Raw genomic sequence first — 19,601 nt, 5'->3', positions numbered from 1 at the left:
AATAACCACACCTCCTAAAACTATACAAGAGTATTTCAAAGCTTGGCCTTGCCCCTCATGGGATGGACTTGGGCTCTTTGGGCTTTGGCCTTCTTGGGCTTGGGTTTGGGCTTTGGGCTTGGGCCTCATCTTTATTTTATGTCTTCTTTTAATTTGAGAAGACTAGAAGGAAGAACTTCAAATGTGAGGGTGGATGTCCTCTTGCTCCATTAATAAAAGCCTCCTTTATTTGATTCTCATCATTTTGTCTTTTAAGAAGACTAGAAGAAAGAACAGTTGATGTTCTAGTCTATGCCAAGTTCTTCTTCTAGTGAGGTCAACAACTCGCTTGGTCCCTCTAAAATTACCCCAGCCCCACTTCCCTGCTAATTGGAGGATCCATCTATCGAAAGGACCCACTCAAAATCATTGGGATCGAGCTAGGTGTCGTTAGATGAAAGTTCTACCAGGAAATCCACGTATACTTGACCCTTGACCGACCCTCTAGGCTCATATTGTATGTCAAACTCAGATAACTCCACTGCCCAACGGACCATCTGACCTGCTATCTTGGGATTTTGGAGGACCTTGCAAATAGGCAAATCAGTCATCACAATCATGGTGAAGCTCTGAAAGTAGTGGCAAAGTAGCCGAGCTGTAAACACCATGACTAGAGCAGCTTTCTCGATAGCCTGATATCGAATTTTCGATCCCTGCAGTACCTTACTCACAAAGTATACTGCTTTTGGACCTTGTCTTGATCTAGCAAAATAACCGAGTTGATCGCTCGATCTGTAACCGCAAAATAATAAAAAATAGGGGTATCTGGAACTGGTTTACCGAGAACAGGGAACTGGCCAAATACTCTTTTAACTTGGTGAAGGCTTCCTCGCATTCTGTGGTTCATACAAAACGATTGTTGTTTTGAGGAATTGGAAATAAGGATACTCCTTATCGCCACTAGTAGACAGGGCGGACATGCGCCTAGAGAATTGTTGGACCTCTTTTATATTGGTCGGGTTCCTCATTCCTATGATCGCAACACATTTTTCGGGGTTTGCCTCTATACCTATTTCAGTCAACAAAAAGCCAAGGAACTTCCCTGCTTTTACCCCAAACACGCATTTTTTTCGGATTAAGCTTCAAATTGCACTTAGCTATTGTCGTAAATAGCTCTTCTAAGTCAGCAATGAGCCGGTCTTTTTCCTTCGATGTGATGACCATGTCATCTACATATGCCTATACGTTCCGCCCAAGCATTGGGGCGAGGATCCTATCCATCGACCTTTGATAAGTAGCGCCGACATTCTTAAGGCCAAAGGTGGTGTGAGTTGATTTTAGATCGATTCATTTAGGTGACACTTTAGATTTAAGATTGAGATTGTTAAGCAATTAAGAGTGAAAAGCCTAAGGAAAATTCTCATTGAACATTAACTTAATAAATGTCAAGTAGATGTGAAGGTTCATTTCCATAAGGCCAAAGGAAAAACACAATTAAAGGTGAAGATGAATGCCAAAATAGAAGCGAAATTAAACCAAGGAAAGATAAGCGAACATCCATGGCCGAATTGAATTTAAGGAGCAAAAACAAGAACAAGACATATTTTGATATTGAAATTGGAATGGAAATGGAATTGAAAAAGATGAGTGAAAGGAAACTTAGGAGATGATATTGAGAAGGTGAAACACACCACTTGGATTGGTGATTTGCTCCAAGATAAATGTGAATGTCGCCACTTGAGAGCTCTCAATTTCTCACAAGATAAGACAAAGGTTTAGGGATACAATGCTCACACACTCTAACACAATTTGTGTATAATAACTTTACTCTTGATGGAGATCAAGCTCAAGTGGACATGGAGGCCAATCAACAAGATCAAGAAGAGGTAGAGGCGCAAATGGAGGACGCCCATGGAGGTCAAAGCCCACCTCAAAGGCTTACAAGAAGCATGTTCAAAGCTTTAGGAGCTAGGGGACAATTATTTTCTCTTTTTCTAATTTCTTTGGTTGAAGGTGCTTAGAGGGAAACATTAGAAACCTCTATTGTTATAGCATCTTTTAGTCTTTAGTTAGGAGCTTTAGGAGGGGGGGTGTGTTAGTAGATAGGTGTAGGAGTAGAAAAGGAGGTGCCAAAGTGAAGGAAGAGGTCACACCTTCCTCATGCTTGGTTTAGGCGCCGGTTCTAATAGCTTTAGGAGGGAATTTTGAATTCTCTTAGCTTTGTTTTTCAGCACCCTTAGGCTACAAATATAGGTGCTTCCCTTGTACATTTCAGATTTAAAATTTCAATTAGAGAAACTATACTCAAATTTTGAGAGAGCATTGGAGAGCTTTGAGCCTTCTTCTCTAGTCTTATCTTGATGGTTCCATGGTTACCTCAAGTGGCGGCTTGCACACTCATCTAGGAGCATCCATCCTTCTAGTGGCGTGATCATCCAACCATACATCCATCTTCATGAGCTTTCTCCTCTCCTTCCTTCCTTCTTTTTCAATTGTTCATGTTTAGGTTGTTGTTCTTGAATTTCTGTTCGGCAGTTTTCATTTCTGTGGTGTTTTGGTTCGGTGCCTTTGTTTCCTTGATGTTCATTGTTGTTCTTATTCATTTTCAGCCTTTATGTTCGGTTCATTTCAGTTTTTAGCTATTTCTATTCGGTGCAATTGCTTCTTCTTTCACTTTAATGGGTTCAATTTGACTATAATTGGAACTTCCATATGAGTTTGGATTTGGTGCTAGTTTTGGTGAGTTCTTGACTTAGAACATTGATCCAATTCTAAGAAAAAGTGCCTAACTATTGTCCAACTCAAGTTGATTCCTAAGAATGTCAAGAATCATTCTCTTCTCTGCTATTGGAATCATATCATGTGGTATCAAGAGTTTAGGTGTGTTCTTGTTTAATTTTTGAGTTGTGTAGCACTTTATTTCAAGAGCTCTTTTAATTTCTTGCAATTTATGGTTCTGTTTTTAGGGTTATTTGAGTTTGCTTGCTGTTTTAATTCTTTTTCCTATCATATGTTTGAGTATTTTCCTTTTTGAATCCATACAAGTTTTGTCTTAGTCTTGTTTTTCCATAATTGTCATCACTTCTAGTAGTACTTTTGTTGATTTTATTGTTTCTTACTTTAGTGTCATATAATTTTTCTGAATTTGATATTGATCCTTTGTGCATTTTCTATTTTAGAATTGAGTTCATGCTTGTATTCTAGACCTATACAAGTTCCTATACATCATTTTCCATTATGTCTTTGCTAGTTCATAATTCTGTTTTTCATTCCTATTAGGATTCCTCTGTTTCTGAAAACGTGCTTACTGTTTTTCCTTATTGCAATTGATTTACTCACTGGAAAATTATGAAATTCTGGATTTGTGATATTCAAATTGTTAGAAAATAGTAGAAAAAAGAATTACTCAAAATTCAAATTACACAAAAAATGATAAATAAAATACAAAAAGTGTACAATTCTGCCGAAAAAAATACGGTAATCTGGCAGCGATTTTGAAAAATTTATCTCAATTAATTGGCTTACTGTTTTTAAGTGATTACAGTGCCATTATTGATTTAACATCTTGAAGTTTCTGTGGTTTAAATTTCATAATCCAGTTCGCTCTATATCATTCCAGTTAAATCAGTGAACATCAAGCACAGTTTGCATAAAAAAAATAAAATTTCCAGTAGCTAATTTTTGTTTTCTTCATCTACTCTAGTGCTTTTCCTTAAGTATTCTTTTGTGTGCCTACTTTCTCATTAGGTTCTTTAATTTTCTTGCTTGTCTTTTGTTCATTAATCTTTGAGTTTGTCAAACATCTAGTTTTCCTTTTGTTCTAGCCTTTCTTTGCTTCTACTTTTTCTTGTTTGTCTTTATTGCTTCTTTGGTTTTGTGGTGGTTGGCTTTGAGATTGGTGTGCTTGCTTTGACATCTTTCATTTGAGGATTCCAAGGCCTCAAGATCAGATTGGTGCAAGAACATTATTTCTTTGAGAGTGACCTAAATTTTTTCTGCCTAAATTCACTTCGGCATTTTGCTGGAAACACTCACTGTTTTTACTAATTTTTTGTTTCTTGACTTGTTTACTGTTTTTGTGTGTTTGCTGTTTTTGAATTACAAATGGCTGGCTTTTCAAGTGATGCATCCTACAAGCAGAATTCTCCTTCCAAAGCTTCAATCCTTGGTGAATTACATGAAGCACAAAGAACTATTAGACGCTTGGAAGAGAAGATGCAAAAGATGGAGGTCCAACATGTTGGAGATCCCACATCGACTAGAGATTAGAGTCTTACTTAGTATATAAGTGGGTGCAAACCTCAATCCTATGAGTTGGTTTTATGGGGTTGAGTTAGGCTTAAAGTTCACTTCGTAATATGGTATCAGAGCCATTTCGAGCCTATCCTAGCGAGTATTTGTGTTGGGCCTATCGTGCCACCCGCTATCGGGCCGCTATCGGACCACCCAAAATATATAGTCCCACGCACGAGCTTCTATCTATCACTCTCGGCGTGAGGGGGGTGTGTTGGAGATCCCACATCGACTAGAGATAAGGACATTTCATAATATATAAATGGGTGCAGACCTCAACCTTATGAGCCGGTTTTATGGGGTTGAGTTAGGCTTAAAGTCCACTTCGTAATATTGTTAATATATTTAATTTTCTATTTTAAATTATTGGGCTTTGTTTGTTTGACCCAACTTTCCTTTTCTGTTTCAGCTAGGTCTTAATCTTTTTCTTATATATACACCATGTATTTTACTCTCTAATATACAAGTGAATAAAAGTTTCTTTTATATTTATTTTTCTCTACAATTAGGGTTCATCAAAACCTCTCTTTCTTCATTACGATTACGTGCGATTACGTACGCTACATTAAAGCATCACATCAGACAAGGAATATTCATCTTCATTTACTGTAATATGGTATCAGAGCCATTTTTGAGCCTATCCTAGCGAGTGTTTCTGTTGGGCCTATCGTGCCACCCGCTATCGGGCCGCTATCGGACCACCCATAATATATAGTCCCACGCACGAGTTGGCAGTCTCGGCGTGAGGGGGGTGTGTTGGAGATCCCACATCGACTAGAGATTAGAGTCTTACTTAGTATATAAGTGGGTGCAAACCTCAATCCTATGAGCCGGTTTTATGGGGTTGGGTTAGGCTTAAAGTCCACTTCGTAATACAACAAGCCAGGCCTTCTCCTTCTATCCATGATGGGCATCATTCTCATAGACCATCTTCAAGAGCCTCTTCAAATGATTTTGGCCGTGAAGAAGACCATAGGAGAAGGAGGACTCCACCAGAATTTCATGGACAAAGACCTCATCATCAAGGAGAAAGACATCACTACGACAATGGCTTTTATCAAGATGTAAAGTCTAGGCTTCCTTCGGTCAAGCTTCCTTATTTTAATGGCTCTAGTGATCCTAATGTATATTTAGATTGGGAGGCTAAGTGTGAACAAATATTTGAGATCCATGAGATCCAAGATGAGCATAAGCTTAAGCTAGCCACCCTAGAGTTTAGTGATTATGCCATGAAATGGTGGCATGGAATTGTAAAGGACATTATCTATCACAAGGGTCCTCCCGTGGACTCTTGGAACTCTTTAAAGGATCATATGCGCGCTAGGTTTGTGCCCCCACATTTTAGGAAAGACCTCATGTTGAGACTCCAACGGTTTCAACAAGGCACGCTAAATGTGGATGAATATTATAAGGAGCTAGAGACGCTTGTGCTTAAAATTGAATTAGAAGAAAGTGAGGAAGCTATGATTGCTAGGTTTGTGAGTGGACTTAGGAAGGATATTCAAGACATTGTTGAGTTACAAGAGTATTCATCATTGGGTTCTTTAGTTCATCTTGCAATGAAGGTGGAAGCCTAACTTGCTAAGAAAATTTCTTTCAAAAATGCTCCCAATGATGGTTACTACAACAAGTCTTGGAGAAACAAAAAGTCTTTTTCTAAATTTTCTTCCAAAGAGTCTTCTTTCAAAACCAAGGAAACTAAGCCATCTACCTCTAGGCCTAAATCACCCACTAGAACGTCTAATACTAAATGTTTTAAATGCATGGGTTATGGTCATATAGCTGCTAATTGCCCTTCCAAACGAAGTATGTACATGCATGAAGGCATTGTAGTGAGTGAGCATGATTCGGATTCTCCTAAGCATTCATTGCATTCTAGTGCATCTAGTGAGGAAGAGAGTGAATGTCCACTTGAAGGGGATTTTTTAGTTGTGAGAAGACTTCTTGGACAAGTTTCACAGCCTTTTGATGAAAGTCAAAGGGAAAATATTTTCCATACAAGATGTCTTATTCAAAACAACATTTGCTCTTTGATAGTGGATGGGGGTAGTTGTGCAAATGTGGCTAGTACAAGAGTAGTAGATAAGCTTGGATTGCCTACTATCTCTCATACAAAGCCCTACAAATTACAATGGCTTAGTGAAGTAGGAGAAATAGTTGTAAATAAACAAGTCCTCATCCATTTCTCCATTGGAAAATACAAAGATGAGGTATTATGTGATGTTGTGCCCATGGAAGCCACTCATGTTCTTTTGGGAAGGCCTTGGCAATTTGATAGAAAAGTTTTACATGATGGCTTTACCAACAAACTCTCTTTTGAATTCCATGGTCACAAGGTTACTTTAAAATCTCTCTCTCCAAGAGAAGTCCATGAGGACCAAGTTATCATGAAGAAAAAGAGGGAGAGTGAAAAAGATAAAAAAGATAAGAGTTCTAAGCCTACACTCCTTGTGTCTAGGCGTGACATTAAAAGGGAAATAGTGGCTCATCATCCTCTTTTCTTAGCCATCCCTAGAACTCTTAGAGTAGAATCACTTGTTGATAGTCCTCATTGCTTGGAAAATTTGGTAGAAGAGTTTCAAGATGTGTTTCAAGATCCTCCAAATGGACTTCCACCTTTGAGAGGGATTGAGCACCAAATTGATTTAATACCGGGCTCTTCTTTACCAAACCGTCCAGCATATAGGACCAATCCAAGTGAAACCAAGGAAATTCGCCAACAAATTGAGGCTTTGATTGAGAAAGGGTGGGTGCAAGATAGCATGAGTCCTTGTGCTATGCCTATCATCTTAGTGCCAAAAAAGGATGGCACATGGCGAATGTGTTCGGATTTTAGGGCCATCAATAACATAACAATTAAGTATAGGCATCCCATACCTAGACTAGATGATTTGTTGGATGAATTACATGGTTCAAAAATCTTTTCAAAGATTGATCTTAAATGTGGCTACAATCAAATCCGTATCAAACCGGGTGATGAATGGAAGACGGCTTTTAAGACCAACTTTGGTTTATATGAGTGGTTAGTTATGCCTTTTGGTCTAACTAATGCACCAAGTACCATCATGCGCCTCATGCATCATGTTCTTAGACCATTCATTGGTAAGTTTGTTGTTGTTTATTTTGATGACATTCTCATTTATAGCTTATCTTTGGATGACCATAGGTTGCATGTTAGGCAAGGTTTAGAAACCCTTAGGAAGGAACATTTGTATGCTAATCTTGCTAAATGTATGTTTGCTCTTGATCATATAGAATTCCTAGGGTTTGTTGTGAGTTGCAAAGGGGTCCATGTGGACAAAACTAAGGTGATGGCCATTCAAAATTGGCCTAAACCGAAATCTTTGAATGAGGTCCGAAGTTTTCATGGACTTGCTTCTTTCTATAGAAGATTTGTCCCAAACTTTGGTACCATTGCCGCACCACTCAATGACATATATAGTGAAAAAGGATGTGGTCTTTCATTGGGGAGAAGCACAACAAAAAGCTTTTGAAACTTTGAAAGAAAAATTGACTAATGCTCCCATCTTGGCCCTTCCTAATTTCACTAAGACATTTGAGATTGAGTGTGATGCTTCAAGCATAGGTATTGGGGTTGTTCTCCTTCAAGAGGGCCACCCCATCGCCTATTTTAGTGAGAAATTGAAGGGAAGTCATCTCAATTATTCCACCTATGATAAAGAATTATATGCACTTGTTAGGGCTTTGTTTACTTGGCAACACTATCTTTTTCCCAAAGAGTTTGTGATACATAGTGATCATGAATCTCTTAAGTATTTGAAAAGCCAAAACAAGCTTAACAAGAGGCATGCTAAGTGGGTGGAATTCATTGAGCAATTTCCTTATGTGATCAAACACAAGCAAGGCAAAGTAAACATTGTGGCGGATGCTCTTTCTAGAAGATACACTTTGCTAAATCTTTTAAGCTCTCAATATCTTGGTTTTGATCACATTAAGGAACTTTATCATGATGACCTTGATTTTTCTCTCATCTATCAAGAGTGTCTTACGGGAGGACACAGAGATTTTTTTTATACAAGATGGCTTTCTTTTTAAAGGAAAACGTCTTTGTGTTCCTCAATGCTCTATTAGATTATCTCTTGTTAGAGAAGCTCATGAGGGGGGTTTAATGGGACATTTTGGGGTTGCTAAAACTTTGGATGTGTTGCATGAACATTTCTTTTGGCCTCATATGCATAAACATGTTCATAGTTTGTGTGATAAATGCATAGCTTGCCGCAAAGCTAAGTCTAAGATGCATCCTCATGGTCTATATACTCCTCTTCCTATCCCTTCAATGCCTTGGGTAGATATATCTATGGATTTCATCTTAGGCTTACCCAAGACATCAAAGGGAAAGGACTCCATTTTTGTGGTAGTGGATCGTTTTTCAAAGATGGCTCACTTTATTCCTTGCCACAAAGTGGATGATGCATGCCACATTGCAAACATCTTCTTCCAAGAAGTGGTTTACTTGCATGGGATTCCTAGATCTATAATGTCCGATAGAGATCCCAAGTTCTTGAGTCACTTTTGGAAGACCTTGTGGGGCAAGCTTGGGACTAAGCTTTTATTTTCTACCACTTGCCACCCACAAATTGATGGTCAAACCGAGGTGGTGAATAGAACTTTGGGACAACTATTGAGATGTTTTATTTCGGGGAATCCTAGAGTGTGGGAGAATTTACTACCCCATGTTGAGTTTGCATATAATCGTGTAGTAAATTCTACCACCTCACATTCTCCATTTGAAGTTGTCTATGGGTTTAACCCCCTAACACCTCTTGATCTTCTTCCTATTCCCCTTCTTGGAGATGTCTTGTGCAAAGATGGGGATGAAAAGGCTTCTTTTGTGAAAACTTTGCATAAAGACATCAAGAAGAGAATTGAGAAGAAGGTTGGCAAGTATTCTGAACTTGCCAATAAAAGGAGAAAAGCATTGTTGTTTGATGAAGGCAATTGGGTTTGGCTTCACTTGAGGAAGGATCGTTTTCCTACTCAAAGGAAGTCCAAACTAATGCCTCGAGGGGATGGACCTTTCCAAATCCTCAAGAGGATTAATGACAATGCTTATGAGTTAGATATGCCTGATACATTCTTAGGTAGTCATACTTTTAATGTCAGCGATCTAACTCCTTTTTCTGTAGGTCTCCAGAATTCGTGGTCGAATTCTCTCCAACTCGGGGAGTATGATGGAGATCAAGCTCAAGTGGACATGGAGGCCAATCAACAAGATCAAGAAGAGGTAGAGGCGCAAATGCAAGACGCCCATGGAGGTCAAAGCCCACCTCAAAGGTTTACAAGAAGCATGTTCAAAGCTTTAGGAGCTAGGGGACAATTATTTTATCTTTTTCTAATTTCTTTGGTTGAAGGTGCTTAGAGGGAAACATTAGAAACCTCTATTGTTATAGCATCTTTTAGTCTTTAGTTAGGAGCTTTAGGGGGGGGGGGGGTGTTAGTAGATAGGTGTAGGAGTAGAAAAGGAGGTGCCAAAGTGAAGGAAGAGGTCACACCTTCCTCATGCTTGGTTTAGGCGCCGGTTCTAATAGCTTTAGGAGGGAATTTTGAATTCTCTTAGCTTTGTTTTTCAGCACCCTTAGGCTACAAATATAGGTGCTTCCCTTGTACATTTCAGATTTAAAATTTCAATTAGAGAAACTATACTCAAATTTTGAGAGAGCATTGGAGAGCTTTGAGCCTTCTTCTCTAGTCTTATCTTGATGGTTCCATGGTTACCTCAAGTGGCGGCTTGCACACTCATCTAGGAGCATCCATCCTTCTAGTGGCGTGATCATCCAACCATACATCCATCTTCATGAGCTTTCTCCTCTCCTTCCTTCCTTCTTTTTCAATTGTTCATGTTTAGGTTGTTGTTCTTGAATTTCTGTTCGGCAGTTTTCATTTCTGTGGTGTTTTGGTTCGGTGCCTTTGTTTCCTTGATGTTCATTGTTGTTCTTATTCATTTTCAGCCTTTATGTTCGATTCATTTCAGTTTTTAGCTATTTCTATTCGGTGCAATTGCTTCTTCTTTCACTTTAATGGGTTCAATTTGACTATAATTGGAACTTCCATATGAGTTTGGATTTGGTGCTAGTTTTGATGAGTTCTTGACTTAGAACATTGATCCAATTCTAAGAAAAAGTGCCTAACTATTGTCCAACTCAAGTTGATTCCTAAGAATGTCAAGAATCATTCTCTTCTTTGCTATTGGAATCATATCAACTCTTCATTCAACTTGTTAATACATGAGGCAGGCCTCCCTGTTTATAGATTTAGGAGCCTTAGAAAAGAAGAAAGAAGGGTAGAATGGGAAAGGAAGAAGTGGTGCGGTTTTAGGTCTTGACTTTGGTCAAAACCACACCATCCCACACATTCTAGAAACTAGGGTGTTCTTTCTACCCTAATAGACTTCTTATGGGCCCATTCTTATGTGTTTACCCCCTAATAATGCTATATAAACATACTCTTGTTTATTCTACTATTTGGACCCCTCATGTGAACCCAACTTATTTACAACATTTTTCTAAATATTAAAAGGACTAGCAGGAAGAACTTTTAGTGCTCTAGTCCTTGTCCAATCCTCCCTCTGGTGAGGTCTCTACTTTGATATGACTTTTGTTTGTGTGCTTTAAGATCCTTGGTCATATCCTTGTGGGATTGGTTTGCATCAAAAGGGCATGACCTTATAGCAGTAGTTGGCGAACTCGGCCATAAAGGTTGTCTTAGTCTTATCTTTCGGGTGCATGCGAATCTGATTATACCTCGAGAATGCATCCAGAAAGCTCAATAACAGACAAGTCGATGCATTGTTAACCAAGGAGTCTATGCTTGGTAATAGATAAGAATCCTTGGGACAGGCCTTGTTCAGGTCGGTCAAGTCGATGCACATTCTCCACTTCCCGTTGGCCTTCTTTACCAACACAACATTAGCCAACCACTCAGGGTACTAGATTTCCCTTATGTGGTCAGCATTCAAAAGCTTTTGAGTCTCTTCTCAATTGACGAGACGCTTATCCTCGTTGAACTTTCTCCTCCTATAGACCATTGGCCTGACCTTTTCATCCATGGTAAGCCAATGGCATAAAAAGTCTGGATTTATCCCAGGCATGTCCGCGATTGACCATGCAAAAGCATTTAGGTGCCTCGATATCACCTCGACTATCTTATCTTCTATCTCTTTTCCTAACGAGGTGTTGAGCTTAAAGTTTTTCCCTTTTATCTCCCTTTCCTAAACCTCTCCAGTAGGTCTAGGTCATCTCTCGTTGACAACTTATGCCTCCGCAATCCATTTTGGCTCTCCTGCCTGAACAGTGATTGCAAAAGTTCCTTCTTTATTCTTCAGGCTACTCTCGTAGCACTTTCGTGTTGTCTTCTGGTCGGACTTAATGGTAATCACACCCAATTTGTTCAGGGAAGGTCTCCCCAAAAAAAAATTGTAGTGAAGGATGTATTAACAACGATATACCTAATGGTGATCGTCCTGGCCGCGACGTCGTCAGAGAAGGTCGTCCTTAGCTCAACGTACCTCGTACTTCTACCTGATCTCCCGTGAAGCTGACCAAGAACCCATCGTATAGCCTCAATGGTCAGGGGACAACTACAGGCTAGTGAATGTTCCCTGGAACATCACATCAGTCGAGCTCCCTTGATCAATCAAGACTCTGTGCACCTTCCTTCCTACGGTGACGATAGATATCACCACCAGATCACTCTTGTGAGGAACCACGTCTTCTAGGTCAGAGCTCACGAAGTAAAGAGTGGGCTACGGGGGATGATCAGGTCTCATCCACTCCAAGGACATCACTACTTGTGCATATCACTTACACTTGGAAGCAGAGTTTCCTCCTCCTGAAAATCCTCCCGAGATGGTGTTCATCTCTCCATGAACCGATGTCTCATCTACTTGGTCCCTGAGAGTGACCTCTCCCTTTGGCTCTCCCTAATCAGCCTTAAGATACTCCTCCAGGAATCCTTCCTTCACCAAGCTAGCTAGTTGGTGGCCCAAAGCTATGCATCGCTCGACATTATGCCCAAATGCTTTGTGGAACTCACACCAAGCATCTCTTCGTGATCCTAGATTCTAATCTTTCTTTTGGGGAAACTTCAGCTTGTTTGCTACCCTTTCCATACTCAACAATTCTTTGTAGAACACTCAAAATTTGGGTTGAGTATCTGACTCCTCCCTACCCTTTGTCTTGGGCTCGTCCCTCTTGTCTACGTATGACACGTACCTCGAGTCCGTTCTCTTCTCGGTCGAGGTTTCTTTGACTCGCAAGGGTCAAGCTTGATTGCTTTCCTTAGGCCCAGGTTGCCTTAAACGAGACATGTCGTTCATTCTGACTACGACCTCCTCTCCTTCGATGTGAGCTACAACTCGTTCTCGTATCTCAGAAAAGGTTTTTGTCGGATTTCTGATTTGCGAATCGCTGAACAGTCCTGCCGCAATCCCTTGTTCGAAAGCGATGACCATCACGTCTTCATCATGTGTTGGAGTCTTACCGTAAGTGCCCAGAATCTATTCAGGTAGTCCTTCAACGACTCTTCCTCCCTCTATCTTATATTGAAAATGTAATACAACTTAAGAGGCTTGACCTGGTTGATAGAGAATTGTTCCCTAAACAATATGGAGAACTGAGCGAAAGAGGTGAAATAACCGTCGGGAACCCCACTGAACCATTGTAGGGTTGTACCTGTAAAAGTACTCATGTACATCTTACAGCAGATGACATTCGTTCCTCCAAAGACAATCATCTGAGCATTGAATGCCGTAAGATGATTTCCAGAGTCCTCTCTCCCTGTGAAAGAGGCAATCTTGGGTGTGATGTAATGAGGTGGCACAAGCTCATCTATGATCGCCTGCGAAAATGGCTCGGAACTATATCTCAAAGGCAAGTTTAGACCTCGTTCCCTGGTGGAACGTCGGTCACGTTGGTGTAGATTTCTACGTAAGTTCTCATTGGACTTGTGCAATTCCTCGTTGGCTACCCGGGAGGCCTTGATCTTTGCCATCAGCCGATCCTGCAGAAGTACTTGCTTAGCTTTGGCTTCCTCTCGGATCCGTTCTCGCTAATGTTTTTATTGTTCGTTAGCCTCTTGGAGAGCCCTTATGGTCTTCGTAAGTTGTTGTAAGGTGGGGGCATCACTTCCTCCAAATCCCTACAGTCCTTGCCTAGTGTTTCTTATCACGTCGGAAAGCTCAAACACGAATGTGGATGGGATCAAGTTTTATTGGGCCCACAGTGGGCACCAAATGTTCTCGCTAATTGGCCTTCAGGTTGACTGGATGGGCAAGCTCCACTTCTAATCTGCCTCCTCTTGGTGCATTGGAACAATGCTCCGCTGAGATAGAGAGGGCTCTACCTATTGATCACACTCCAACGATCAAGTCAGTGAGAGCATACAAAATAATAATCAGTTCTAGTCTCTAGTACTCAGGAACAACATACCTTTATCGGGGGTCTCAAGCCTCTTATATAAAAAAATAAAATTTTGAGACAATTATCATGAAACAATCAACAATGAAATTGTTGTATCACAATTTAGCACACTCAAATTCACTTTAAAAAAATTACCATACAAATAAATAATGATAATAGAGAAATCCGCATAATTGAAAATAGAAATTCAACACTAATGTTTTGTTTGGATTAGGGAGTGGAAATGAGGGAGTGAATTTGAGATGATTTGAAGGAAAAATGTAAAGATAGGGTGTTTGGATTAAAGTATAATAGAGCAGAAAGTGTATGGAAAGTTTATTAAAGTTTGCGAGTGATATGACGAGTGTGATTGAAATTGTATTTTTTTAAATGATAAAAATGTAACTTTACACATTTGCCCTTGCATTTAAAAATTGATAAAAAAAATTAATTTGATTGATTATTTATGAATTATAATTGTTTTTTAATTAAAATATTATTTTTGGCAATTGAAACATTATTTCCAATACCGTGTTCGAGCTAATTTCGAAAAAATATAAATTATGTAAAAAATTTGGACCATATTTATGATTGTCATAAACTTTATTTAGAACAAAGTTGTAATTGTGAATTATTTATCTTTCAATTAGTAGTATGCAAATAAAAGATGATTTTCGGTACTGGAACAAATTATTTATGATAATGTGTTGGAGCTATAATTTGATAAAGCAATTTTTTTTATGAAATAAATATTAGTGCAGTATTTTAGTTTATTAAAGAAAAATTCATTGATAAAGTTTGTGCATAATAATAATAAAAAATATATATGTATCATTCAAAAGAGTCATGGAAGTCCTTAATTATTTTAGGGATTCGTGTCATAAATAAGATTACAGATCCGAAAAGAAAAACACTTATGCATAATAAAATACATCCAAATTTTTACATAGTTTAGGAATTTGTATTTATTATCTTCACCAGCTTTCTCATTCGTCGCTCGAGAGGCAGACCAAAGAGTTGTTTTACCACATTAAGATGACCACACAAGAAGTCGTAACAGTTATCCAACAAATCTTCATCATGTATGTTCATCTCTGCTAACATTTCCGAGATATCAGATTTAGAGTACTGGAAAGTCGATGTACGATAGAATGTGCGTGTGTGTTCACGAAATATGGAAATTCGTTCTTCTTCTGCAACAATATGTCCTCTGTTATATTGCAAATTTTCTTTCGTAGCATTAGCCACTTGTTGTGATGATAAAGCGATAAGCTAAGATGAAATGGCTTGTCGCTCAACAATATGACATAACCTATCTGATTGATCACTACCCCTCCCAAGGATATCAGTTAATCCTTCAAACCTTGTGTTAAGTCTTTCCAATTGCATATCAATAATGTCCACCATGAGGGCTTTTCTTTTTGAGCCCCTAGAAGAAGAAGTACCATCTGATGACTAAGATGGTTGAGGTGGCACCGATTGGGGTGTCAGATTAGGGTCGAGGCTGTATGAATTGACATTAGGGTCAGCTGAGCGAGGAGTTTCACATTGGGTTGTATCCAACTCTAGCTCTTCTAGGATGTACTCCATATTGTGATCATTAAAATGATGAGACTGAGTTCGACTTGATGACTGCAGTGTTGTTCTCCCACTGTGGTCGGTAGCACGATCAAGCCCTCATAAGTCTTCCATCAACTTGTAGTGCCTGATGGGATGGAATTAACGCGCCACTTTGCGACCGAGGGCTTTGCCTATTCATTAATGAAAAGAAATACACTCATTCATAATTATTGATTAATGTATATGATAAGTGAACATCAGGTTGAATACGTTACCTTGATCAACATGTCCCACACTTCATCCTCAACCTCAAAAATTTTCGAGCTTGGATTCCAAGCGAAATCACTCAGTCCACTAAATAGATCATAGATCTCACGCCATTTGTCCTTAATGCTTTTCTTCCTGTTCTTCACATTATTTTTTGTAATCCCTACCAATCCACTCCGATGTAGGGATTTAGCGATGTTTGTGTAACCTTGCGTCGTCCAACTACCATCAATGTGGTTACCCATAGATGCCTTATCGATCATGGCATTCAGTAGTCAGAAATCCATGTCGGTAGTCCAATTTTTGTGTTCACGGACACTTGCAAATGACTCTGAAACTATACCCTACCGCGATCCATGATAAAAACTAATAAAAAAGGTTAAACTTTTGCAATAACATAAATAGTTTCATACATAAAGATTAATAAAAGTCGAATGTGAACATTAAACCAACAAATTGTTCTTACAACAATATAAATGAGTTTAGGGATATTACATAAAATTAATTATTACAATAACTTGTCCATATTTATTTTGCTCTAGTATTCCTAATTTGTGACCCGAGCCTGTAGTCATCCTCACGAGTTTGCGAGTGTGACACATCTATATCTTCCAACAAAGACATCATTATCCACCCCATGAAAAAATTTAAGAAAAATACAACATGCTAAAACAATATCGGTCATAGTGTCCACAAATTAATGAGGCTCTGTTCCGCTAGCGATAATTGGAAATTGCTTTTTGTGGACACCAAAAATGTTCTTTCCATAACATTTCTCAGTGAGGAATGACGATGATTAAACAACTTACGGGCATTTTGTGGACCTTTTCAGAAATACTCTTTTATATGGTATTGAACTCCGCAATATGGAGTTATAATTTGGGCTTTGAGCATAAAACTCGTGTCTCTAAGATAGTATTTGCCTAAGCCATCCATTAACACTTATTACTTATAAGTCATGTGACCAAATGAATATTTATTTCACTTCAAAACACATTAAACTAACCTTTCAGAATGACCAATGGATCCTCTCGTACAAACGCATCCTTCAATATCCTGGAATCAGAGGTTGTTCCTTATCACTCGACAATAACATATGTGAATTTCATGTTAAAATCACAAGCAACAAATACGTTTTGCGTTGGGTAGTCTTTTCTTCCACGAAAACGAGGAGCATCAGCTTGGGGACTTTAACAGGGACATGAGTATCGTCTATGGTACCTAAACAATCCTAAGACACAACAAATTCACATTTATAAATAACTTGCATTACATACAACATGAATTAAATATTAAACTATTGTTTCTCATATTCATACCTTATGGAAACAATCGATTGTTATTTAAGATATGAGGTTCAACCTCGGTCCTAGCTGTAGATTGGAATGCATCTTTAACCATCCTCGCTCCTCTTATTCGTTGACATAAATTAATAAATGCTTCCGGACCCATGCGAATAATGTCACAACATCAGTTCTTGTCGACGACGCTCTTTTTGTGGAACAAACTTCGGTATAGCATTATTTGTCTTGGTTAACACACGCAACACATTCAATCCATATCCAATCATGCAAAGGATTGTCATTGCTGCTACTTGTCTCCACAAATTGATTTGCTCTTGTATTTGTGAAATTATTGTGAAATCAACACCAACTACATCAGGATTCATGTCATTCGTACTAGACATCTCGACATTTTCGAAATACATAGATCAATGGTTATCGTTATCCATGATCACAAATCCTTAACAATAATATAAGTTTAACTATTAGGTCTAAAGAACCAAATTTTAAAGAAATAATAGTGCATAAAATTAAAAATAAAATTATATAATTCATCAAAAAAATATTCTTTATACTCAATTTTTTTTTGAAAAATTAAATATTATATGTAAACTTTGTAAAGTGGTATATACTTATAATTATTTAATAAATTCAAAATAATATTTATAAAGTTCTTTTACTTAATTTTAAAAAAATTAAATATTATATATAAACTATATAAAGTAGTATTTTAAAATATTTAAATATTTTGTATACTTATAATTATTTTATAAATTCAAAATAATATTTATAAAGTTCCTTTACTTGATTTTATAAAAAATTAAATATTATATGTAGACTATCTATAAAGTAGTATTTTAAAATATTTAAATATTTTGTATACTTATAATTATTTTATAAATTTAAAATAATATTATAAAGTTTTTTTATTTTATTTTTAGAAAAAATTAAATATTATATATAAACTCTATGTATTTTCAAATACCAGAAAAAATTAAATATTAATAAGTTTCTTCTAAATTTTTTTAACTACATCAAAATGAAACTCATTTAAAATTTCATTAATGCTCATTAATGTGCTTGAATAAAGAACTTAGAAAATCAAAGGTCAACAACATACATCTATTAAAATAAATAAAACAAATAAATAAATAAATACTACAAGTTCATTCTCCACATTTGATTCTCCACATTCCAAATCCATTATCTATGAAATTTATACATGCAAAAAATGTAGAGAACCACGGTGCCGACGACGGAACCACCACGAACCACAACCGTCCACTGAGTACCACCAGCGGAACCAACATCGACCACCACGGACCACAACCGTGCACCAAGCACCACCAACGCCATCAACGGAACACCACCACGAACGAAACCCCACCCACACCTTGCACCTCTGACAATCGCACACCTCCAACGATTGCAAACCTACAAATGCACATCTCCAATGACTGCTCACCTTCGACGACCGCGCACATCCGACCACCTCTAAGGTCCTCCCTCAACTCAAAACACATAACTCACCCCCTCTCCCCTCCCATATTTATCATCCCTCTCATATTTATTACTCTATTAACTTATCACCCACCACAATTGAAGTAACCCACCACATTTGAAGAACCTTATACGAATTTTTGTTATGTTGGTGGAATGTCATGCGCGTGAATCTCTGCAACTGCATGGCACTCTTATGGCACATGGGGATAATAGGTGGCAAAGGGTAATATGGTAAAAGTCAAAACTTTTTCACCAAATCTTCACGAACAAGCAAAGAGCCATTCTTCAATTTCTTTACTTTTCCACTCTCTCTAATGACTAGAAACACCTTGATCCAAACATAAAGTTTCTTTGCTTTTCAATCCGGGTGAACAGTAATCACCCAGATCCAAACAATGCCTAAGAGAAAGAAAAAGAAAGACTTGTACACATACATTTAATGTGATTTGATTTGATTGAAGTACTAATGAACTTTAATCTACCTCCATTGTGAATTGACTAAACTCAAAGATTATGAATGTACCGACCAGTCCTCGGATGTCGCTGACCACTAGTAAAGATGGGGCCACGTAAGCTAGGTCCCACAAGCGGCGTGGGCCAGTGTCTCGCAAGGCACGTGAGCCAAGGTGTCGAAGAGTGGTCGGGTGTCGATCACCAGGATGTGCTGATGTGTCCTCGACAATATAGTGAGGGCGATCAAACATCGGACATCGGTGACTCAAACAGTAAAGCTGGGCCGCGAGAGGTGGATCCCAAACCACACACCAGTTATCAGTTAGGGAGAAGCCTAGATCACGAGGGGTCCATGCGTGCGGTGTGGATGACGCGTTCAGGCGTAACACAAGTGAAGAGCCACTGGAAGAGATACGACTTGTGAGGGTCACGTTCTAGGTGTGAGCTGCATGCATTGCACGTGAACAGCTAGGGCACTCCCAAGACAGATGGTCCAATAAATAAGGTGCACAAGTTGGTACCCAGGTGGTCATCCCGTCAGAGGTTGCACTCCAGTAAGGGAACCTTACGCGCTAGATTGCCCTAAGAGTGAGTGATAGCGGGGCCAAGGCACATCCTCAGTAAACCTAATTATGGTTAGCGGAAACAGTGGAAACCCTAGAGTATATAAAGGGTAGTATCAAACCTAATAAGGCACGCAATTTTGAGACGCGAATTCTTACGCAGCTTTTACTCTAATACACATACAGATTACAGAGATCTTTTTACAGCTTACTTTCGGTGTTTCCTAGCCCTATACTAACTTGAGCATCGGAGTGCAAACGACCTCTAGGGCTCCCTTTGTCTT

At 38.5% G+C, this 19,601-nt stretch overlaps 1 protein-coding gene across 1 annotated transcript; it reads right to left on the bottom strand.

Annotated features, from left to right (window-relative positions):
- Positions 1 to 419: 419 nt before the first annotated feature.
- Positions 420 to 959, bottom strand: LOC150025517 (uncharacterized). Its single transcript, XM_090294078.1, has 2 exons — positions 889 to 959; positions 420 to 771 (listed from the first exon to the last, which is right to left on the bottom strand). The coding sequence occupies exons 1-2, from the start codon at positions 957 to 959 to the stop codon at positions 420 to 422; spliced, it is 423 nt and encodes a 140-aa protein (XP_090150204.1).
- Positions 960 to 19,601: the final 18,642 nt, after the last annotated feature.

This window comes from Phaseolus vulgaris, chromosome 8 (genome assembly GCF_051622355.1).
Source record: "Phaseolus vulgaris cultivar YP4 chromosome 8, ASM5162235v1, whole genome shotgun sequence".
NCBI classification, from domain to species: domain Eukaryota; kingdom Viridiplantae; phylum Streptophyta; class Magnoliopsida; order Fabales; family Fabaceae; genus Phaseolus; species Phaseolus vulgaris.
Note: the sequence above shows the minus strand (reverse complement) of the source record. Positions and strands in the feature narration are given on the sequence as shown.

What these genes read in the sequence shown, in the direction of transcription:
- LOC150025517 (XM_090294078.1), bottom strand. Translation starts at nt 959, where the DNA reads ATGTCCGCCCTGTCTACTAGTGGCGATAAGGAGTATCCTTATTTCCAA. An exon ending in CTCAAAACAACAATCGTTTT is followed by an intron (nt 772 to 888) that starts GTATGAACCACA and finishes TTGCGGTTACAG; the next exon opens with ATCGAGCGATCAACTCGGTT.